The 17,620-nt window shown below is 36.7% G+C and overlaps 1 protein-coding gene across 5 annotated transcripts in view; it reads left to right on the top strand.

The window, feature by feature from the left end:
- kcnn1a (potassium intermediate/small conductance calcium-activated channel, subfamily N, member 1a) overlaps positions 1–17,620 on the top strand; it is a 37,314-nt gene that overhangs the window by 13,779 nt on the left and 5,915 nt on the right. For all 5 annotated transcript variants that reach the window (XR_003276043.1, XR_003276042.1, XM_026206630.1 and 2 more), the window contains exons 3-7: positions 7,534–7,629; positions 8,134–8,552; positions 16,752–16,893; positions 17,029–17,139; positions 17,322–17,449. Coding sequence is in view for 3 of the 5 variants with exons in the window: in XM_026206630.1 (XP_026062415.1) it covers positions 7,534–7,629; positions 8,134–8,552; positions 16,752–16,893; positions 17,029–17,139; positions 17,322–17,449 (896 nt within the window). In the remaining 2 variants the exon portion in view is untranslated. The remainder of the gene's footprint in view (positions 1–7,533; positions 7,630–8,133; positions 8,553–16,751; positions 16,894–17,028; positions 17,140–17,321; positions 17,450–17,620) is intronic.

Genomic DNA, 17,620 nt, shown 5'->3' with positions numbered 1-17,620 from the left:
TATAGTTTAAAATCTAGCTTCTGAGTACTAAGTTATAAACCCAACAAAAGCGGGGTCAGTTAATTTTTTTGAAGTGGGCCGCGCAAACATATGTGTTTGGTTGTGTGGGCCGCGAGTTGAAAAAGGTTGGGAACCACTGCCCTAAACCAAGCCATATTCTTAACACTACATGTTTTTAAATAATATTAATCAGTATTTCAATGCTGTTTACAGCTTCACTGTAACAAGGACAGTGTACAATAATGTGTAACTTTTATTTTATAAATATAGTGTAACTATAAAGTTAAGTATTTAAAAATATTAATTATACCATGGTCTGTCTGAATACTGGATTCTGAGTGGCTGGCTGGTGTGCAGTGAAATTTATTGCACAGGTACTTTCAAGTCAGTATGTACTGTATATTAATTTGCTGCTTTATTTGCTACACAAACCCATACACGTCACTCACACACACACACACACACAGAGAGAGGGAGAGGTCGGAGATGGTCACACACACAAACATGTTGTCAACACTGCCCCATGACCTTTATTAATAAAATGGCCTAGATACTAGATCAGAACATTATATTCCTCAGCAACGAGGTGAAAAAAAATCTCTGTATTTGAAGTACAGCTTGTTTAGAAATACGCGCAAATGCAGGTAGGCTCATCTCTCTCTCTCTCTCGCTCAATAGATCGATAAATAATTTATTCAAATAAATACTATAATTCATTCAATTAGATCTTATCGCACTATTTCATCTCTGTGTCTGATTTGAAGCGGGCAGAATGGTAGCGCTAACGAGTCATAGTTTACAAAATAACCACAACCAATAACCTGACGAAACATCATTTACAGCTTTAACTTTTAAATCCTGGCATATGACTAGAATAAGCATGATAATTCATGGCTAGCTGTGCATTAAACAATTTTAATTGGTGCATTAAATTTGTTTAATGCAAAGCTAGCCATGCATTATCCCCTCATTAAAATTAAATATATATTAAATATTAGGTTTAGTGGTTATCATGTGTAATCAGAGCTGGGTTGATAATTTACAGATTTGTAATCCATTAACTGATTCCAAATTACATGACAAAAAATGGTAGTTAATAGCATAATCCATTATATTACACTATTTAGGTAATACAATCAGACTACTTTTAGATTACTATTGAAAAAACTTGTTTATCACATTGATTTAAATAGGATAATCTTATACCATTTTAGCATAAAAATACAGAGAGTAAGAAAATATATTCCATTTGTTGTAATTAACAACAAGAAGTGCATTAAACATTAAATTACATTAAGGTTTCCCAAACTGGGGTTTGTCAAGGAACTGCTTTGGGGGTAATGCTAATAATTAAAGCTGCAGTAGGTAACTTTTGTAAAAATATATTTTTTACATATTTGTTAAACCTGTCATTATGTCCTGACAGTAGAATATGAGACAGATAATCTGTGAAAAAATCAGACTCCTCTGGCTCCTCCCAGTGGTCCTATTGCCATTTGCAGTTACTGACCGCTCCCGTTAAGAAACAACCAATCAGAGCTGCGGTCCGTAACTTTGTTTGTGTTCAAAATGTAGAAAAATGTATATAATAAGCGAGTACACCATAAATCCATTTTCCAAACCGTGTTTTTAGCTTGTCCTGAATCACCAGGGTGCACCTATAATAAGTGTTACATACACCGCGGCGGTTCTTCCGCAAGACGCAAGCAGTTCTGTTTATTAACCGTTAGAGCGTCAAAAGTTACCTACCGCAGCTTTAATTAAATAAAAAATGTTAAATTAAAATAAACAATATTATGTTTGCTTACCTGCGTGTCATGTGACCATAACCTATGTCATAGAGCCAATGAACATGCATATGTGAACCTTAATTATTCAAATGTGCAAATGAGCAAATGCGAACCTTAATTATTAAAAAAAATTATTTTCAAATCTCAGGTGTACTTCAAGTAAATATATTAGGTGGAAGAGAATCTGATGACAAAAATTGTGTGCAAAATCTAATTGAAATTAAAAAAGAAATATCTATAACAGTGGTTCCCAACCTTTTTCAACTCGCGGCCCACACAACCAAACACATATGTTTGCGCGGCCCACTTCAAAAAAATTAACTGACCCCGCTTTTGTTGGGTTTATAACTTAGTACTCAGAAGCTAGATTTTAAACTATATTTATTGAATAAACTAGGGCTGTGCGATATGGACAAAAAAAAAAAAAAAAACTATCGCGATTTTTTTTATCAATTTTGCAATTGTGCTTTTACAGTCATAAATGCATTCACGATTAATTTGAAACATATTTCCAAAAGAAAACCAATCAGAGCTTTATCAAAAAGTTTTAACATCTCTAGAACAGACATAAGTCAAAATTATCACTATAGTGAAGATGTAAAAAAATGTATAGACTTGTGGCAAAAAATAAAAATAAAAAAGAAAATCCTGTATACAGGGACTTTTTTTTCTTTTTTGCCATGCATTGTTCATAGAGCTCATTAATTGTAGTGGTGCCTCAGGTGTTTGCAGTGTGTATACAGTATGTGTATGCGGTCAGCAGTGAGAGCGCATAAATATAACGCGAAAGCACATTAAAATAATGCACGAGTGCGAATCTCTCTGTTCGCAGCAGATTTCCTTTGCTCTGTCACAAAACCGGTCGTGCTTGCTCAGATACACGCTGCTTTGCGAGGAGAGAGTGTGCACACTTAAAACGTGTCTCCTCTCACTTAAACTGCATCCTGTTCACTAACAAATTCACTCTATGCTCATGTGTTAGACATGAATTATTTTCGCACGTTTTTATTTCTAGCCTTTTACCGCAGTGAGAACGCTCTGATCCGTCAACATTGGCTCAGAAAAAAGGTGCATCACAGACAGTGTGTGAACCTGTAGTTAGGCATATGCGCACGCTCAAATCGTGATTTTAGGACGTTTTCTTTTAATCGCACAGCCCTAGAATGGACTGGAAATGAACAGAAAATAATTGGCGGCCCACCTGCAATACCACTGCGGCCCACTAGGGGGCCGCGGACCACAGGTTGAAAACCACTGATCTATAATATAAGGAAATGTCATAAAAATATAGATATGTAAAGAAATGTTATTCCAATTGTCTGTAATTTCTATTACATTTGTAAATAAATAAATAAATAAAAAAAATGGCAGCATAAATGCAGCTGTCAATAAAGCAAAAGGGACAAACAGAAAAACGGAAATTCATGATTATTTTTCAATGTAAATTTCCACTCAAATTTTAATACTGATAATACAATTTGTAATAAAGAAATCTTAATATTAAAATGTAAAATAGTAGCATTTCACTAGTCTTTTGGTTTAATTAATAGCACATACAGGCATCACATTAATATTTGTCCTCTTAACTGCCTTGATCTACTTTGGGATGTACCTCTTCTCATTTCTTTACTGTTTTGTAGTCATTTTCACAAGCAGTACAGGTGGTCCTAGAGAGTTTAAATACTTTAAACTTTGAGGTAGGCCTGTGTTACAGACAACTCCCAAAGCAATTCTTAATGCAGGGTCCACACAATGAGGTATTTGTTTCTCTGACCACTCAGATCCCTTGAGATGTGGATTTTGTGATGGTTGTGCTATTTCTAGCCCTGTGGGAGAGAACTGCTACACTGCTACTGTGACATCCATCTGAATTAACTGAATTATCACATGGCGTGATCTTACATGAAAAATAGAAAAAGAAAAGCAAGGAACAATGGCATGTGAATGTCAGCAGGAAAGAAAGGCACTCCAGATGTGTTTGTTAGCAATCTGACCTTTAAAAAATCCTGCCGGTGACCAACAGGTATATTAATTAGTTTACTCTGTAATTTGTCACATGGGAAATTTATAACAATTTCAGACCTAGTTTTTTCGTAGCGGGACCATTGGGACCTGGGGTTAAATTAGAAGGGGTAAGGGAGAAGGGCGTCTAATTTCACTGTTAAAATTAAATCTTTTAATTGCTTTTCTGTGGTTATATAAATTATGCACGCTTTGCTCAGTTTCTCATACTGGCAGAAAATGAAATTTTGATTTGGGAATCTTTGCACAGGGATTTTTTCTTCCAGAAAGTCACTTCAATCACACTTTTAGTATATTTAGAATATAATTACTTTGATATGACAGATGTTTTACAGAAAAATAGACAGTTTTGGTGCATACAATGACAAAAAAGTAAGAATAAAAAATAAAAAATAAAGTAAGGCTAAATTTTTAGTGTAGTATCATAAAATGCGGTGTCACTGACTATTGACTGATGGCTTATGAAATGGGCATTTAATGCCCCGAACTACAATTACTTTATCGTTTATTACCTCTCCCTCCAGTCTGTATGAAACATGCTTATCTGTAATCTTCATTCTGCTGTACTGCACTAACATTTCAACCAACAAGTCCCTCACTAACACCAACACATTTAAACTGAGATGACAGGACAGTGCCGAAAAACATTCAAGTATTCGCATCATCAAATACACCCACATAGCGTGATTGTGCATGTATGTCATAGGGAGTTTGTACAGAGAGTAAACCTTATATCAAACATTATCAGATGTTTGGTTCCCCAATTTGTGAGGTTCATTTGTTGCCATGGGGAATATTATGAAAAGGTAATTTTTTGTTTTTTTCTGACACAGTGGGGATTAACTCCTCTATGGAATTACATTTGGTTCAATAATAATGAATGAAACTTTATAAAACTGAACGTAACGTTTTCAGAAATGAAAATATGCCATTACAAAAGAAGAAAAACACAATGAAAATGAAAAAAAAATTTACTCAGTCGCACAAATTTAACAGGCTCTTCAAATATGCTTCATTCTTTGTTCATGTTTTCAAAGATTAGTTTTTGCTAATCATGGATTCTGCATGCATTGCCACCACTGTTGGGAACGTTACTTTAAAAAAGTAATTAGTTATAGTTACTCACTACTTGTTCCAAAAAGTAACTGAGTTAGTAACTGAATTACTCTATAATAAAAGTAACTCGTTACCAGGGAAAGTAACTGTTTGCGTTACTGTAAAAAAAAAAAAAACAAACAAAAAAAAAAGTTGTTACATGTCAGAGAATTTGTACATTGTTTTTTTTGTTTTTTTTTGCAGTCAAAAAAGTATTTTTGCAAGTCAGTTGAAACGAGTAGAACAGACAGGTACATAACTTTCAATATTTATTGCACGTCAACAGACAGCAAGAGTTTTATCCTGCACTTCAAATATTATCTTTGTAAGAAAAGTGTTTTTGGCCACTAGTTTTGTAGATGCGTGTGTCACACATTACATGTACACATTACACGCACGTTCTTGCCTTTGACCACAATGAATTTAAAGTAGTGCTTTTATCTTCACCTTGAAAATGCCAACTTTTCATCGGATTGCCCCTGACTCGCCATCTCTGCTGCGAATCTTTGTGTAGCTGTTGCGTGTGTTTGTGTGTGTGTGTGTCTGGCGCCGCTGGCGCAGCCGCGTGTGCTGGCATGTGTGTAAAAACACTGGCTCTGATTGGCTACCATGAAACACATGACTCTGCCTTAGCCAATCATAATCGCTTATCTTGTTTTTAACCCACCTGCTCACTCGCTGTGTGAGCCAGGGGTGCATCCGGATTGCATAGTTTATTAAATCAATGCATAGTAACGCACCGCATTTAACGTTCAGTAACGTTAACGGCGTTGTAACGACGGGAAAAGTAATTAGTTAGATTACCACGTTACTGAAAAAATAACGTTGTTACTTAACGCCATTCTTTTAAACGCCGTTATTCCAAACACTGATTGCCACAGATTTCGCTTATGCTTCACAAATTTTCGTTTGGTGTTTTGACACAAACCTCTCATGGGGCGGGCTTAACAGTGATCTACTTTGATTGGTTTGTGAGCTTTTGATGGACAGGTGCTCTCTGACCGGGAAGTACAGACGCCACCCAGTGGCGCACATATTGGAAAGCTCTCCGGATGATTTGTATTACTAAATATGTAAATAATATTTGACCTTTGATCATCTCAGTCTGTAAAGATGAGCTCTTGTCCTTCAAGGCAGCTTGAAGTAAGCTTGTGTTACTGAATGACAATAATAACCCGCAACAAACTGTTGCACACAGTAACATGAATAAAACTTGTATCGATGTTATTGGTTACTTCAGTAACACAAGCTTACTTCAAGCTGCCTTGAAGGAAAAGCGGAGGAGGAAGATGACGCCACTCCGTGTCTCCTGAGAGCTCATCTTTACAGACTGAGACGATCGAAGGTCAAATATTATTTACATATTTAGTAACACAAGGCATGACGTATTGCATACAAATCACCACGAGAGCTTTTTTTTCTTATTATATTTTTATTAATGCAGAGAAAAAAATATACAAAGGTATAAACATACATCACATAATATTAAACACAAAAAACAAAAAAACAAACAAAAAAACAATAAAGAATAAAATAGAACTAAAGAAAAGAGGGCACAAAATTACTCAAGGAGATCAAAGGCAGAGCAAATTCTAATAGTCCTTAAAGCTTTCTTATTAGTAGATACTGAGATTACATTCAAATAATTTTCCATTTCTTTTAGGAAAACAGAGAAGACACGTTTACAGTTGGAGAATTTGCATTTGTGAATGTGAAATTTGTGAAACAAAACTGTTATTTTCGTTTGTGGGGTCATGTGGGGTTATATTTGGGTCATAATACCCAAATATAATGTTTTTCATATGTACTGAGTAGCCTGGCAAAATCTTGACAAATGTGACAAAGACAGCAATATCATCCCAAAGTTTCTGAGTGTAGTGACATGACCAAAATAAGTGTACAGTTTCTTCAGAACTCGAACAAAAAGAGCATGTAAGATCAATGTCAGATTTAAATCTTTGCATAAACATTGTAAAACCTGTGTATGAGCTTAAAATAAATGTCTTTCACTCTGTCTGTGAAAAAGATTTTTTTGCGGTAGAGACCAGATTTATTCACCCCGAGAGCTTTCCAATATGCGCGCCACTGGGTGGCATCTGTACTTCCCGGTCAGAGAGCACCTGTCCATCAAAAGCTCACAATCCAATCAGAGTAGATCACTGCTAAGCCCACCTCCATGAGAGGTTGGTGTCAAAACACCAAACGTAAAACTGCAAAGCATAAGCGAAATCTGAGGCAATGCATTCAGAATCAACGATTAGCGAAAACGAATCTTTGAAAAACATGAACACAGAATGAAGCATATTTGAAGAGCCTGTTAAATTTGTGAGAATTAATGTTCATTTTCATTGTGTTTTTCTTCTTTTGTAATGGCATATTTTTGATAGTTTCTGAAAAAGTTACGTTCAGTTTTCTAAAGTTTCGTTCATTATTATTGAACCAAATGTAATTCCATACTCCTCTAGGGTAAAGCACTGCAGTGTATTGTGACGCAGATGGTTTAGACAGTGTCTATTCATACAAAAATATTTCATTTAGTAAGCATGATCTTCTAACTTTAGCCGAAGCTGCCAGACTGTGTGGTGTGTTTGTTCATACTAATGGTGTTTCATTTCTCTTGTTGCAGGAATCTTCATATTCATTTGCACTGAAATGCCTTATCAGCCTTTCCACTGTTATTTTGCTTGGTCTTATAATAATGTACCACGCTCGGGAAATACAGGTTAGTTCTTGAGTATCAAGAGTAAAAAATCTGATTGTTTGAATGATCTATTAATGCTAATTTCAAGGTGAAAATTGTAACTTATAGTTCATAAATATCAATGAACAGAAACCATTTTTGGTTTTCTAAGTACTCCCACACCATCAGTTTCATATTGATTAGCATTGCTGATTAAGGGTTTGCCCATTCCCACCATATATTGTCTCGGCAAATATAAAAAAATTAATATAATATAAAAAAGTTTTTTTCATATTTTACTTTATTTCAGTTAAGGTTTATTTTATTTCAAGTAATGACGTGTTTTACAGTGTTTTACACTTTTAAGAGAATTAACCTGCTCTTATAGTTTCTCTACATACTAAGTTAAATAAAACAAAAATGACATACTTCACCTTTAAGGCATCACCTGACATTACTTCAACTTTTTCATGTTTTCCAGAGGAGCTCTGAGTTCCTCTTAACTGCTCTATTTAATACACCCTGTTGTTCATCTGCTCCCCACAGCTGTTCATGGTGGACAATGGGGCAGATGACTGGAGGATTGCCATGACGTATGAGCGCATCTTCTTCATTGTCCTGGAGCTGCTGGTGTGTGCCATTCACCCAATCCCAGGCCAGTACGTGTTCACATGGACGGCCCGTTTGGCTTTTACATACGTGCCCTCCGTGGCCGACGCCGATGTGGACATCATCCTTTCTATCCCCATGTTCCTCCGCCTCTACCTGATTGGCCGGGTCATGCTCCTTCACAGCAAGCTCTTCACCGATGCATCCTCACGCAGTATAGGTGCCCTCAACAAGATCAACTTCAACACGCGCTTCGTCATGAAGACCCTCATGACCATCTGCCCGGGTACCGTGCTTCTGGTCTTCAGCATCTCCTCCTGGATCATCGCGGCCTGGACCGTTCGGGTCTGTGAGAGGTATGGCACCACAGCGACTGTGACCCCGAGCTACACAGCTATACCCCTCCCCTCCCCTCCACTCCTTCTCTCTCTCGCGCTCTTCTTCTGTCTTTTTCTGTCCTTCTCTCTGCATCTCCCACTCACTCATTCCCTCCAGGAGCATCTCCAACAGCCTCACGCTGCCTGTATGAAGAGCTTTTCTCCCATCAGCTCTGCGATTGCACCACAAATCCCAGTCCATGTTTTGTAAGCTGTATTAGCAGTTGTTAAATAATTCATGACTGCTTAATTGTTTGTTTGCGTAATGGTTTGTTTTGGTAATCTTGAGGAGCCCCGAGGATTCCCACTTCAAAAACTGCATCATCGTGATCTCATCTCGTGAGGCAGAGTAGATTTCGACATAGTAAGGCACATTAGAAAATGGACATACACAGCCTTGTTGGGCTAAAGCGGCACTGTGATGAATGGGTTAGATTCAAAAGACAGTGATCGTTAACTGATTTATCTGTACGCTGTGTTTGCCATTCATGCCTGCATTACCTGCTTCTCCTTACCTTTACCTCTCCAACACATGCCTTATACCAGAATCAATTTAACCACAGTTAAACATATATGTATAAACAGGGCTGTGCAGAAAGCCCCATTCACGCTGTCAGCTACTCGCAATGACAAACCAACCACAAGTTACTCGTTTTCAGTGAGAGTTGTTAATCACCAGTGATACAGCCACGTTAATCTATGCAAACACGATATGTGATGCAGTGCGGCAACAACTAGCCTGACAGGAGAACAGCAGAGTTTCACTTGATTCATCTCCTGTGAGATAGTGTAGGCAAGATGTTAATGTTACCATGAGCATTTTGATTCATACACTGATAATTGTTTGTCTTGTTCATTGCATGATGCATTTATGAACTGCTGCAGTTCCAAACATTTCCCTCTGCAGAATGTTAATTTTTAGCAGAAAGAAGACGGACATTTTTACTGGATATACATTTCATTTGTGGTGAGATTTAAAAAAAACTATACCCAGTTATGCAGCCCACCAATGATATGACACAGCGAATATTAGCTGCAAAATATTGCCTAAATGCTGTCAGTGTGAATGGGGGACTAGAAATTTAGGATGAATAAATAATAGGGCTCAGTGAAAAGTAGATATTTTCAGACTACTTCTGATCCTCATTTTAGCAAATTTTTACAAATTCTTTCTAGATCTAAGCTACAACGAAGGAAGTCATATTTTAAAGGGGTCATACGATGTGATTTAAAATTTTCCTTTCTCTTTGGAGTGTTACTTACTGTTCGTGAATAGATAAGATCTGTAAAGTTGCAAAGACCGAAGTCTCAAATCCAAAGAGATATTCTTTATTAAAGTTACCTACAATGGCTCATTTTAACACACCCCTACATGTCTATGTCACGATGTGGGAAGATTTGCATAACGGCGGCCAAATGTTCACACAAAGAAAGAAGGCGTAACATTTATTCTCTCTGTTGCCGCCAGCACCATGTCATGGAGACTGTATTCCTGTGTGAGAGCGAAACTGCTTTATTTGGTCTTTCAAAAGAGGACACGACTAGAAGTCAGTGGTTAAGTTATATTTACAACAGAACAGTTCAACACAAGAATTCAGATATATGCAGTGCTTTTGACGGAGGACTGTTTCCTGATCCTGGGAGAGTAGACTACAATGACGGCTGTTCTGACTAAGTCTGTAAGTACGTTTACATATGCAAAAAATGCATAAAAAGACAGTCGAAGTCAGCGGTTCTCACTTCCAGTCCTCACGCCCCCCTGCTCTGCACATTTTGTACGTATATCTTATCGCTCCAGCAGATTTCCCCTGCTCAGAGTCAGGAAGTGGGAAGCAATGAACACTATATACCAACTTGAGTCTACATGTAAACCTTGTGTGTCTTGACAGTATTAGCACAAAAGATAACTTGGTTCAATAATCAGGTGCTGTTTGACAGGTTTTAGCGCACGCTTGGCATGTATGCGGCACTCAGAAAAAGCACAGGCCAGACCAGCGCGTGAATGAAACATTTAAAAGCACATGCAAAAAATGAGAGAGTAACTCTACTGCAGAGATAACACTGCTGTGAATGTATGTGGGGTTTTACAGTATATGACGAAGGTAACCAGAAGTGCAGCTGATAGAATGTGCGCTTTAGCACAGAAAGCATATAGTGGAGACATTTTTATAGTCCATGATCAAAAATCATCATATCGCACACCCCTAATCGGAACACCATTCATGCATGGAGCTCACTTCTTACGATCTGATTATCTGAATCAGGTGTGTTAACAAAGAGAGACATACAAAATATGCAGAGCTGGGGGGTGTGAGGCCTGGAATTGAGAACCGCTGGTATTGTCATTATAATCCGTAATTGTGTCGCCACTGGATCCAACAAATGCCTAATGGGTTTTAATATTTTTGTGTTGGCGCTCCGGGACACACAGCATCACAGTATAGTAAGGGGCGTGACATTTCTGTCAGACGCTTGAGGTATTCAGCCAATCACAACACACTGGATAGGTAGCCAATCAGAGCACACCTCGCTTTTCAGAACGATGAGCATTATAAAAATCCACACATTTCAGAAAGATGGCTCATAGGGGAGCAACAATACAGTATGTGGAAAATAATATTTTAAAAAATTTTTAAAACCCATTTCATTACACCAAATACACAAAATAATGTTTTTTTTAGCAACATCATATGACCTCTTTAAAGGAGACTCTGAAACATTAAAAATGTGTGTATCATGAATTGAACTGCAACAATCTACAGCACAAACAGTGTAGTCCGATTCACAGACTATTTTTTTTAGTTAATCAAAAACATTATAAGCAGTATAATCTGATTTATGAACAAATGTTTTCATACTCTTAGCTTACAGATAAATATAATTTATATTATAAATATATAGATATATTGAACAGAATGAAAAAGTAAAAAATAAAATCTAAAATCTAAATCTAAATCTAATTGGGAAATATGTATTAACACCCAGCCCTAAAATATAACAGTTGTCTCTTTCCATCTAAACTCTTAAAAATAAAGGTCCCAAAAGGTTTTTTTTTGAAATGATGCCATAGTGGAACAATTTGGGGAACATTTCTATGAACAGTTCTTTAAAAAAATCTTTTTTTTATTTGTGTTAAGAATATTTTACTAATCTGAAGACCATGTTCCACTGGCAATGGAAAGGTCCCATGAATGTTAAATGTTCTAGATAAGGCAGTCATTTCAAGTAAACAACCTTTGTTTTTAAGAGTGTAAGGCAAACAAAAGAAATGCTTTGCCAAAGAAAAGATATGACAAGAAGAGGTGTTAGTAACTTTCATCTCTGTGGCAGAAAGACGGTTCACTTCTTAAAGGTTGTTCACAAAAGCAGCAGTCTCTGGCAATATTTCATGTTTATAAGAGACTGAACAGGCACTAATGAAGAGTTTGGAGTGGTAAACGCGGTGAAGGTTTTGATGTTACACCATACCACTACCCAGCACTCTGCACCCCAGTCTCATCGGCTGCAATGCACGACACGATGCTGCCCACACTCTGGTTTTTTCTTGCGTGAGTAATTTACGTTGCATATGCGTGCCTGTATCAACGCATGGGAGGAGGTTTCGATTGCGTGTGTGTTATAATTCACTGTTGTACTTTCTATTTCCCTTCTATGCTGCTCCATAGGGATGCCATGTGAGTCCTCGTTCTCTAGCCGTGGAAAACCTATCATTGTTCATTGAGCTGGTGCCACTGCTGCTCTAAGAAGGGGGAGGGGCGGGATTTGGCAGCTCTGAGCAAAAAAAATAAAAACTCCAATAGATAAATATATTGATAAAAACAAGGGAAAAAACCATGTGTGAATGTGGCACCATCCGCAAAAGAGAAGTTTGTTGATAGCAAATGCACTAATGGTTTCGAAAGCTATGATTTGTGCAGCGCTGTGAATCAAGCGTCTCTTTCTAAAGTGCTCGGGAGTAGGAGGGAGGTGGAGGAGGAGGGAGTTTGTGTTAAAATGGAGCAGCTCCTTCAAATCACCTTTACAAACAGGCCTGGGGGCAACTCTCTTGTTCCCCGATTATTCCTTTAGCAGCTGTTATTGAACTGTAATATGCCACCCCCCCCCCCCCCCAACACAAAAGAGCTACAGGAGTACCTGTGAAACAAACCTTTATATTTTACCTGATACAGTGATTTCTTTGCATCTTAGTAGTATTCAAATGTAGACTGGCGTAACGGCCATGGTCATGTGTTTGTTCGCATGTTTATTTAATTTAAACCTTGTCGGTTACCTCTGGGAAAAATGTGTGTAAGCAGCTGAACAACACTTGGCCCCTTCTAGATGACAATTTGACCACAAAAAGGTGGAATGTTGCTGTCTATTCTAGCACAGTCTCCTCCGACACGAGAGAAAGCAAGGGTTTGGGATGCTAGATTACTGGGTGCCCACTTCTGGTAAACTATGAAACAGCATGGTAGTCTTCATGTTTACTGCTTTGTCGTCATTCAAAAGAGGCGCTCGTTTCTCCAAAGTGCTGCTAAATTGGGCCTTTTACTGCATTATTTTCTTTTCTCTAAGCACACTGGCCAGCCCAAAAGGCAGAACGGTGTGAGACTGGACGAGCACGGAGTCCGTCTGGAATGGGAGGGACGGGGAAAATGAAGGAAGGGCTGGGACATTGGAGGAACATTGCTGCTATTTGCACCGTTGGCTTATCATTCACACTTTTAATTTATGTACCTCCTGTTCATCGCTTCACATCTCTTGTTCTTGCCCCCTCCCTGCCCACTTTTCCTTTAATATTTTGCATGACTCAGGCAGTTTCCTTCTCTTAGGCCCTTTCCCCAAATGTACGTATTATTTCATGCATCATTCCATCTTCATGTTCTTCTCAAACACTTTTTCATGTAGCTGAAAGTCTGATAACAGAAAAGCAAGATATGATTCGCTAGGAATAGAGCATTCGCAGGCTATCGAGAAGGTACAGTATAGTACAATACCTTCCATTTTGTCAAGATACTTTACTGTATCTCCATGTATGTTGTCTACACAGTTACTGGAGTGTTGTTTTAAGGATGGAAATCAGAAGATGAATAAACACCAGCTCGTAACAGCATATGCTCAATTAAAGACCTGCTAGAAGGACTGTTTTTACAAAAAGTGTCCTGATGACTGAGTTTTACTTGTGCCCAAAGCATGTTACCTTCCTCCAGAGAACTGGAATATTGTGTCTGAACCTTGTCTGGTTTTGTTGTCACACTGAAGCCTCTAACATGCAGTGTGAGCTGAAAATAAAGTCAACTATATAAGGGAATGGGGAGATAAAATATGGGAATATATGTGGTGGCACTGCCACTGTGCAACACTTTTAGTTAACATTAGGGATGCACAATATATCACTACAATATCGGCTATCAACCAATGTTAGTACTTTTTAAAATGTATTTGTATCAGGCTATACTTATATGTATTTGTGCATAGTTCCCTTTTTTATATGTTTAGATTGTGCAATATATATATCGGTAACATAAAGTTTATTAACCGATAATATATATATATATATATATATATATATATATATATATATATATATATATATATATATATATATATATATATATATATATTATTTAATTTATTGGTATAAAAACTTTTAATTGTGCATATTTACTTCCCATATTTGTAATTTTGCACAATACATCAGTACCATATTGGTTATTAACTGATATTAGTGTTTTATTATTAATTTGTGTAAGGCTACATTGAATAATTAATTTTGCATATTTACTTACATTTGTATTTTTAGAATTTACACATTATATCGGTACCAAATGGGTTATTAACCAATATTAGTGTTTTTTTATTTGTTTGTATCAGGCTATGTTGAATATTTAAATGTGAATTCTCATTTCCCCTATTTGTATTTTTAGATTTTGCAAAATATATCGGTACCATATCGGTTATCAACGATATTAGTACTTTTTTAATTTATTTGTATAAGATTATATTAAATCTTGCATAAGATTATATTAAATATTTCGTTGTGCATACTCATTTGCCTTATTTGTATTTTTAGATGTTGCACAATACTGTATATCAGTGTATATCAAACAAAAAGCATTTTACATTTAAGTTTTTTTTATTATTATTTTGACAAAATAGTACAAAATGTATTACTTTTTTTCAATAAAGTTTTTATTGGCCATAAAAAAAAAAAAACCTGCTTATCTGAAATGACCAGAATTTTGTGCATCCCTAGTTAACATGGTTGAATGAGGTTAAATGTCTTTATATTTGCTCCATCATTGCATCCTCTAACCATGCTGTCAGGGTTTGAGTCATTAAAGAAATGAGATTGCTGGGTTTTCTGAGTTTTGCTACTAAACAACCATCTGTAGAGATTTTATGGGAATTTGGGATATGACTGGGGTATGTGGGAAAATATTTTTTTTCAGATAGACTTCTTGATCTAAGTTGAAGGTGGTGCCAGCTCTTCTCCATTTTATGCCAGTATTGCATACAGTATATTGAGAGCTTTAGAAGGCCAGTATGTCGTCTTTTACTTTTAATTACCAGCATTGAGGAAAATGTTAATGCTTTTTTACACTGTCAAAGCAAAGGCAAGCTAATGATGAAGACAGTGTGCGTAGTCATGATCAGACCTGCACTGCATATTCATGTTCATGTGTGCAAACAGACAGACCTCACAGGATATGACCTCATCCAAAAATTGTGTCATGTGAATTACTGAGTTTAACAGGCCTCTAAGAGCGAGTGTATGGTTAAGATAATTGTAGAATGCTAGTCTGATGTAAAAGGGTCTTTACCAGAGTTCTTCAATCTGGTAATCCGAAGACTTGTTCTACCTCTGAGATCTGACACCAGCTTCAAAAAAGATCAGCTGAAAATGACTGAACCTATATCAGAATGGTTTGTGCCAGCACTGTGCGCTGCTTTCACAATGGTGATGTAGCACATGGGCAAATATCTTAATTTTATGAGAATCGTCCCTCACTAGAACAAACTTTCATATAATTGAATAAAAAAAAAATGGTAAAGCGTAAACTAAAAGCAGATATTTTTGTCCTCATTCAATATGTTGGTCAGTTTTATTATAGGGTTTGTATCTTTGCTCTCAATATACTGGCTTATACAGCATGCAGGATGTGGATTTCTTCTTAAAAATGCCTGCATGGTAACTATGCTTTTCGCATGTGAAAACGGGGCTCTCCCATTACATTTAATAATAAAAAACAATTCCAATGCTCCTGCTCATAGAGCATGACTGCAGAGTTGAATTGTGCTATTGACAGGCAAAGTTGATAGTAGCATGACCTCCCCTGTGTTTTGAGTATGCTGTCTTTGAGGGGACATTTAGGAACATTTAACTTTTTAATGCAATATAAATATATGTGATTAGAAACAATTCAGTCGTTAACACTGTTAATCATTTGAGTTCAGTCCTTCTGATCAGTATCAGCCTGGGTCTTGTTCTGTTATCTCTCATCAAAAGTGTTCCCATATTATATTAAATGCAGATAAATGTCTTCTGACCTGTGCTTAGCTCTTCTTTGACAGGCTGCTGAAAAGGTCAACCTCCTGCAGATATGTGAATGAGCTGCTAGCAATAGTCTAGTCTGGGGACCATGATCTAGGACATTTGTATTAGTCTCTAAGGAGTTGTAATTATTATTTTTTTTTTTCATTTTTAGCCTTTTAGCTGAATTGGATCATCTTCTCACTGACTTGTGGACTGCATTTCACACTCAAATATTGTACTGAGATTTACAAAGTGAAAATATCTGCTTAATTTGACCACTTGTTTTCATTGTTTAATTTCCTTTTGAAAATACATACATAGTAATTTCAGTATACATTTTTCATTTTGTTTTGTGTCTGGGAAAGTATAAAATCATTTTTATGGTCAAAACACATTATTAGCATGTAAAAAAAAAGATCTTATAAGGTATTTACTGACCTTTTCACTTTGTGTGTGTTTTTTCCCCTTATTACTGGAATGACTGTAATGAACCTGTTGTTTAGTTGATTTAATTTTTCCAAATTCTACATATATGTTACATATATTTCACCAGAAATGTTTAAAATTGTTTTGTCAGTTGGGCCAAAGGTTCACGATTTAAGCTTTGTTGTCCACAGCCTGATCAAGGTTTTCTGCCTATTCTGCTTTTACTATTCTAGGTATCATGACAAACAGGAAGTCACTAGTAACTTTCTTGGAGCTATGTGGCTAATTTCCATAACTTTCCTATCGATTGGCTATGGAGATATGGTCCCTCATACATACTGTGGGAAAGGGGTCTGTCTGCTCACAGGAATCATGGTATGTCTTTAAATTGGAATTATATTTAAATGTACCTGTATCTGAATGTAGTTTACACATGTGAAATATAATTGTCACATTTGAATGTTAATATTTATGTTGAAAATAGATCAAATTCATTATCTCTTCTTCTAGGGAGCTGGTTGCACTGCGCTTGTAGTCGCAGTGGTAGCCAGAAAGTTAGAACTGACAAAAGCTGAGAAACACGTCCACAATTTCATGATGGACACCCAGCTTTGTAAACGAGTAAGTGACTGGACACTAGTCATTTTTTAACCAACTTTAAACGTTTTAAACTTTCCCTCATTGCAAAAAATATTGTTTATCTGGAAAATACTGGATAGTGGTCATGCACTGTTGTTCTTTTTCCTGAATGTTTCATTATTTTCATCTGTAAGTAATGCTTCATTTCCATGCTTTTCTCCCAGGTAAAGAACACAGCTGCCAATGTACTCAGGGAAACATGGCTCATCTACAAACACACCAAGTTAGTGAAGAAGATAGATCATGCCAAAGTGCGCAAACATCAGCGCAAGTTCTTGCAGGCCATTCACCAGTAAGCACAATGTTTCCACATTTTAAACTGCAAAGAAATAAACGGCAGCAATGATCAGATCATGAAGTTCATCAAATCAAATGATTATGATTAAAAGTTCAAATACGGTTATTTTGCGAATATATATTTTTTCAGTGGATGTTCAACTGTATGTTTTGTATGTTCTCGCTA

This window comes from Carassius auratus, chromosome 27 (assembly GCF_003368295.1).
Source record: "Carassius auratus strain Wakin chromosome 27, ASM336829v1, whole genome shotgun sequence".
NCBI classification, from domain to species: domain Eukaryota; kingdom Metazoa; phylum Chordata; class Actinopteri; order Cypriniformes; family Cyprinidae; genus Carassius; species Carassius auratus.
This window is presented reverse-complemented; position numbering and strand designations above follow the sequence as displayed.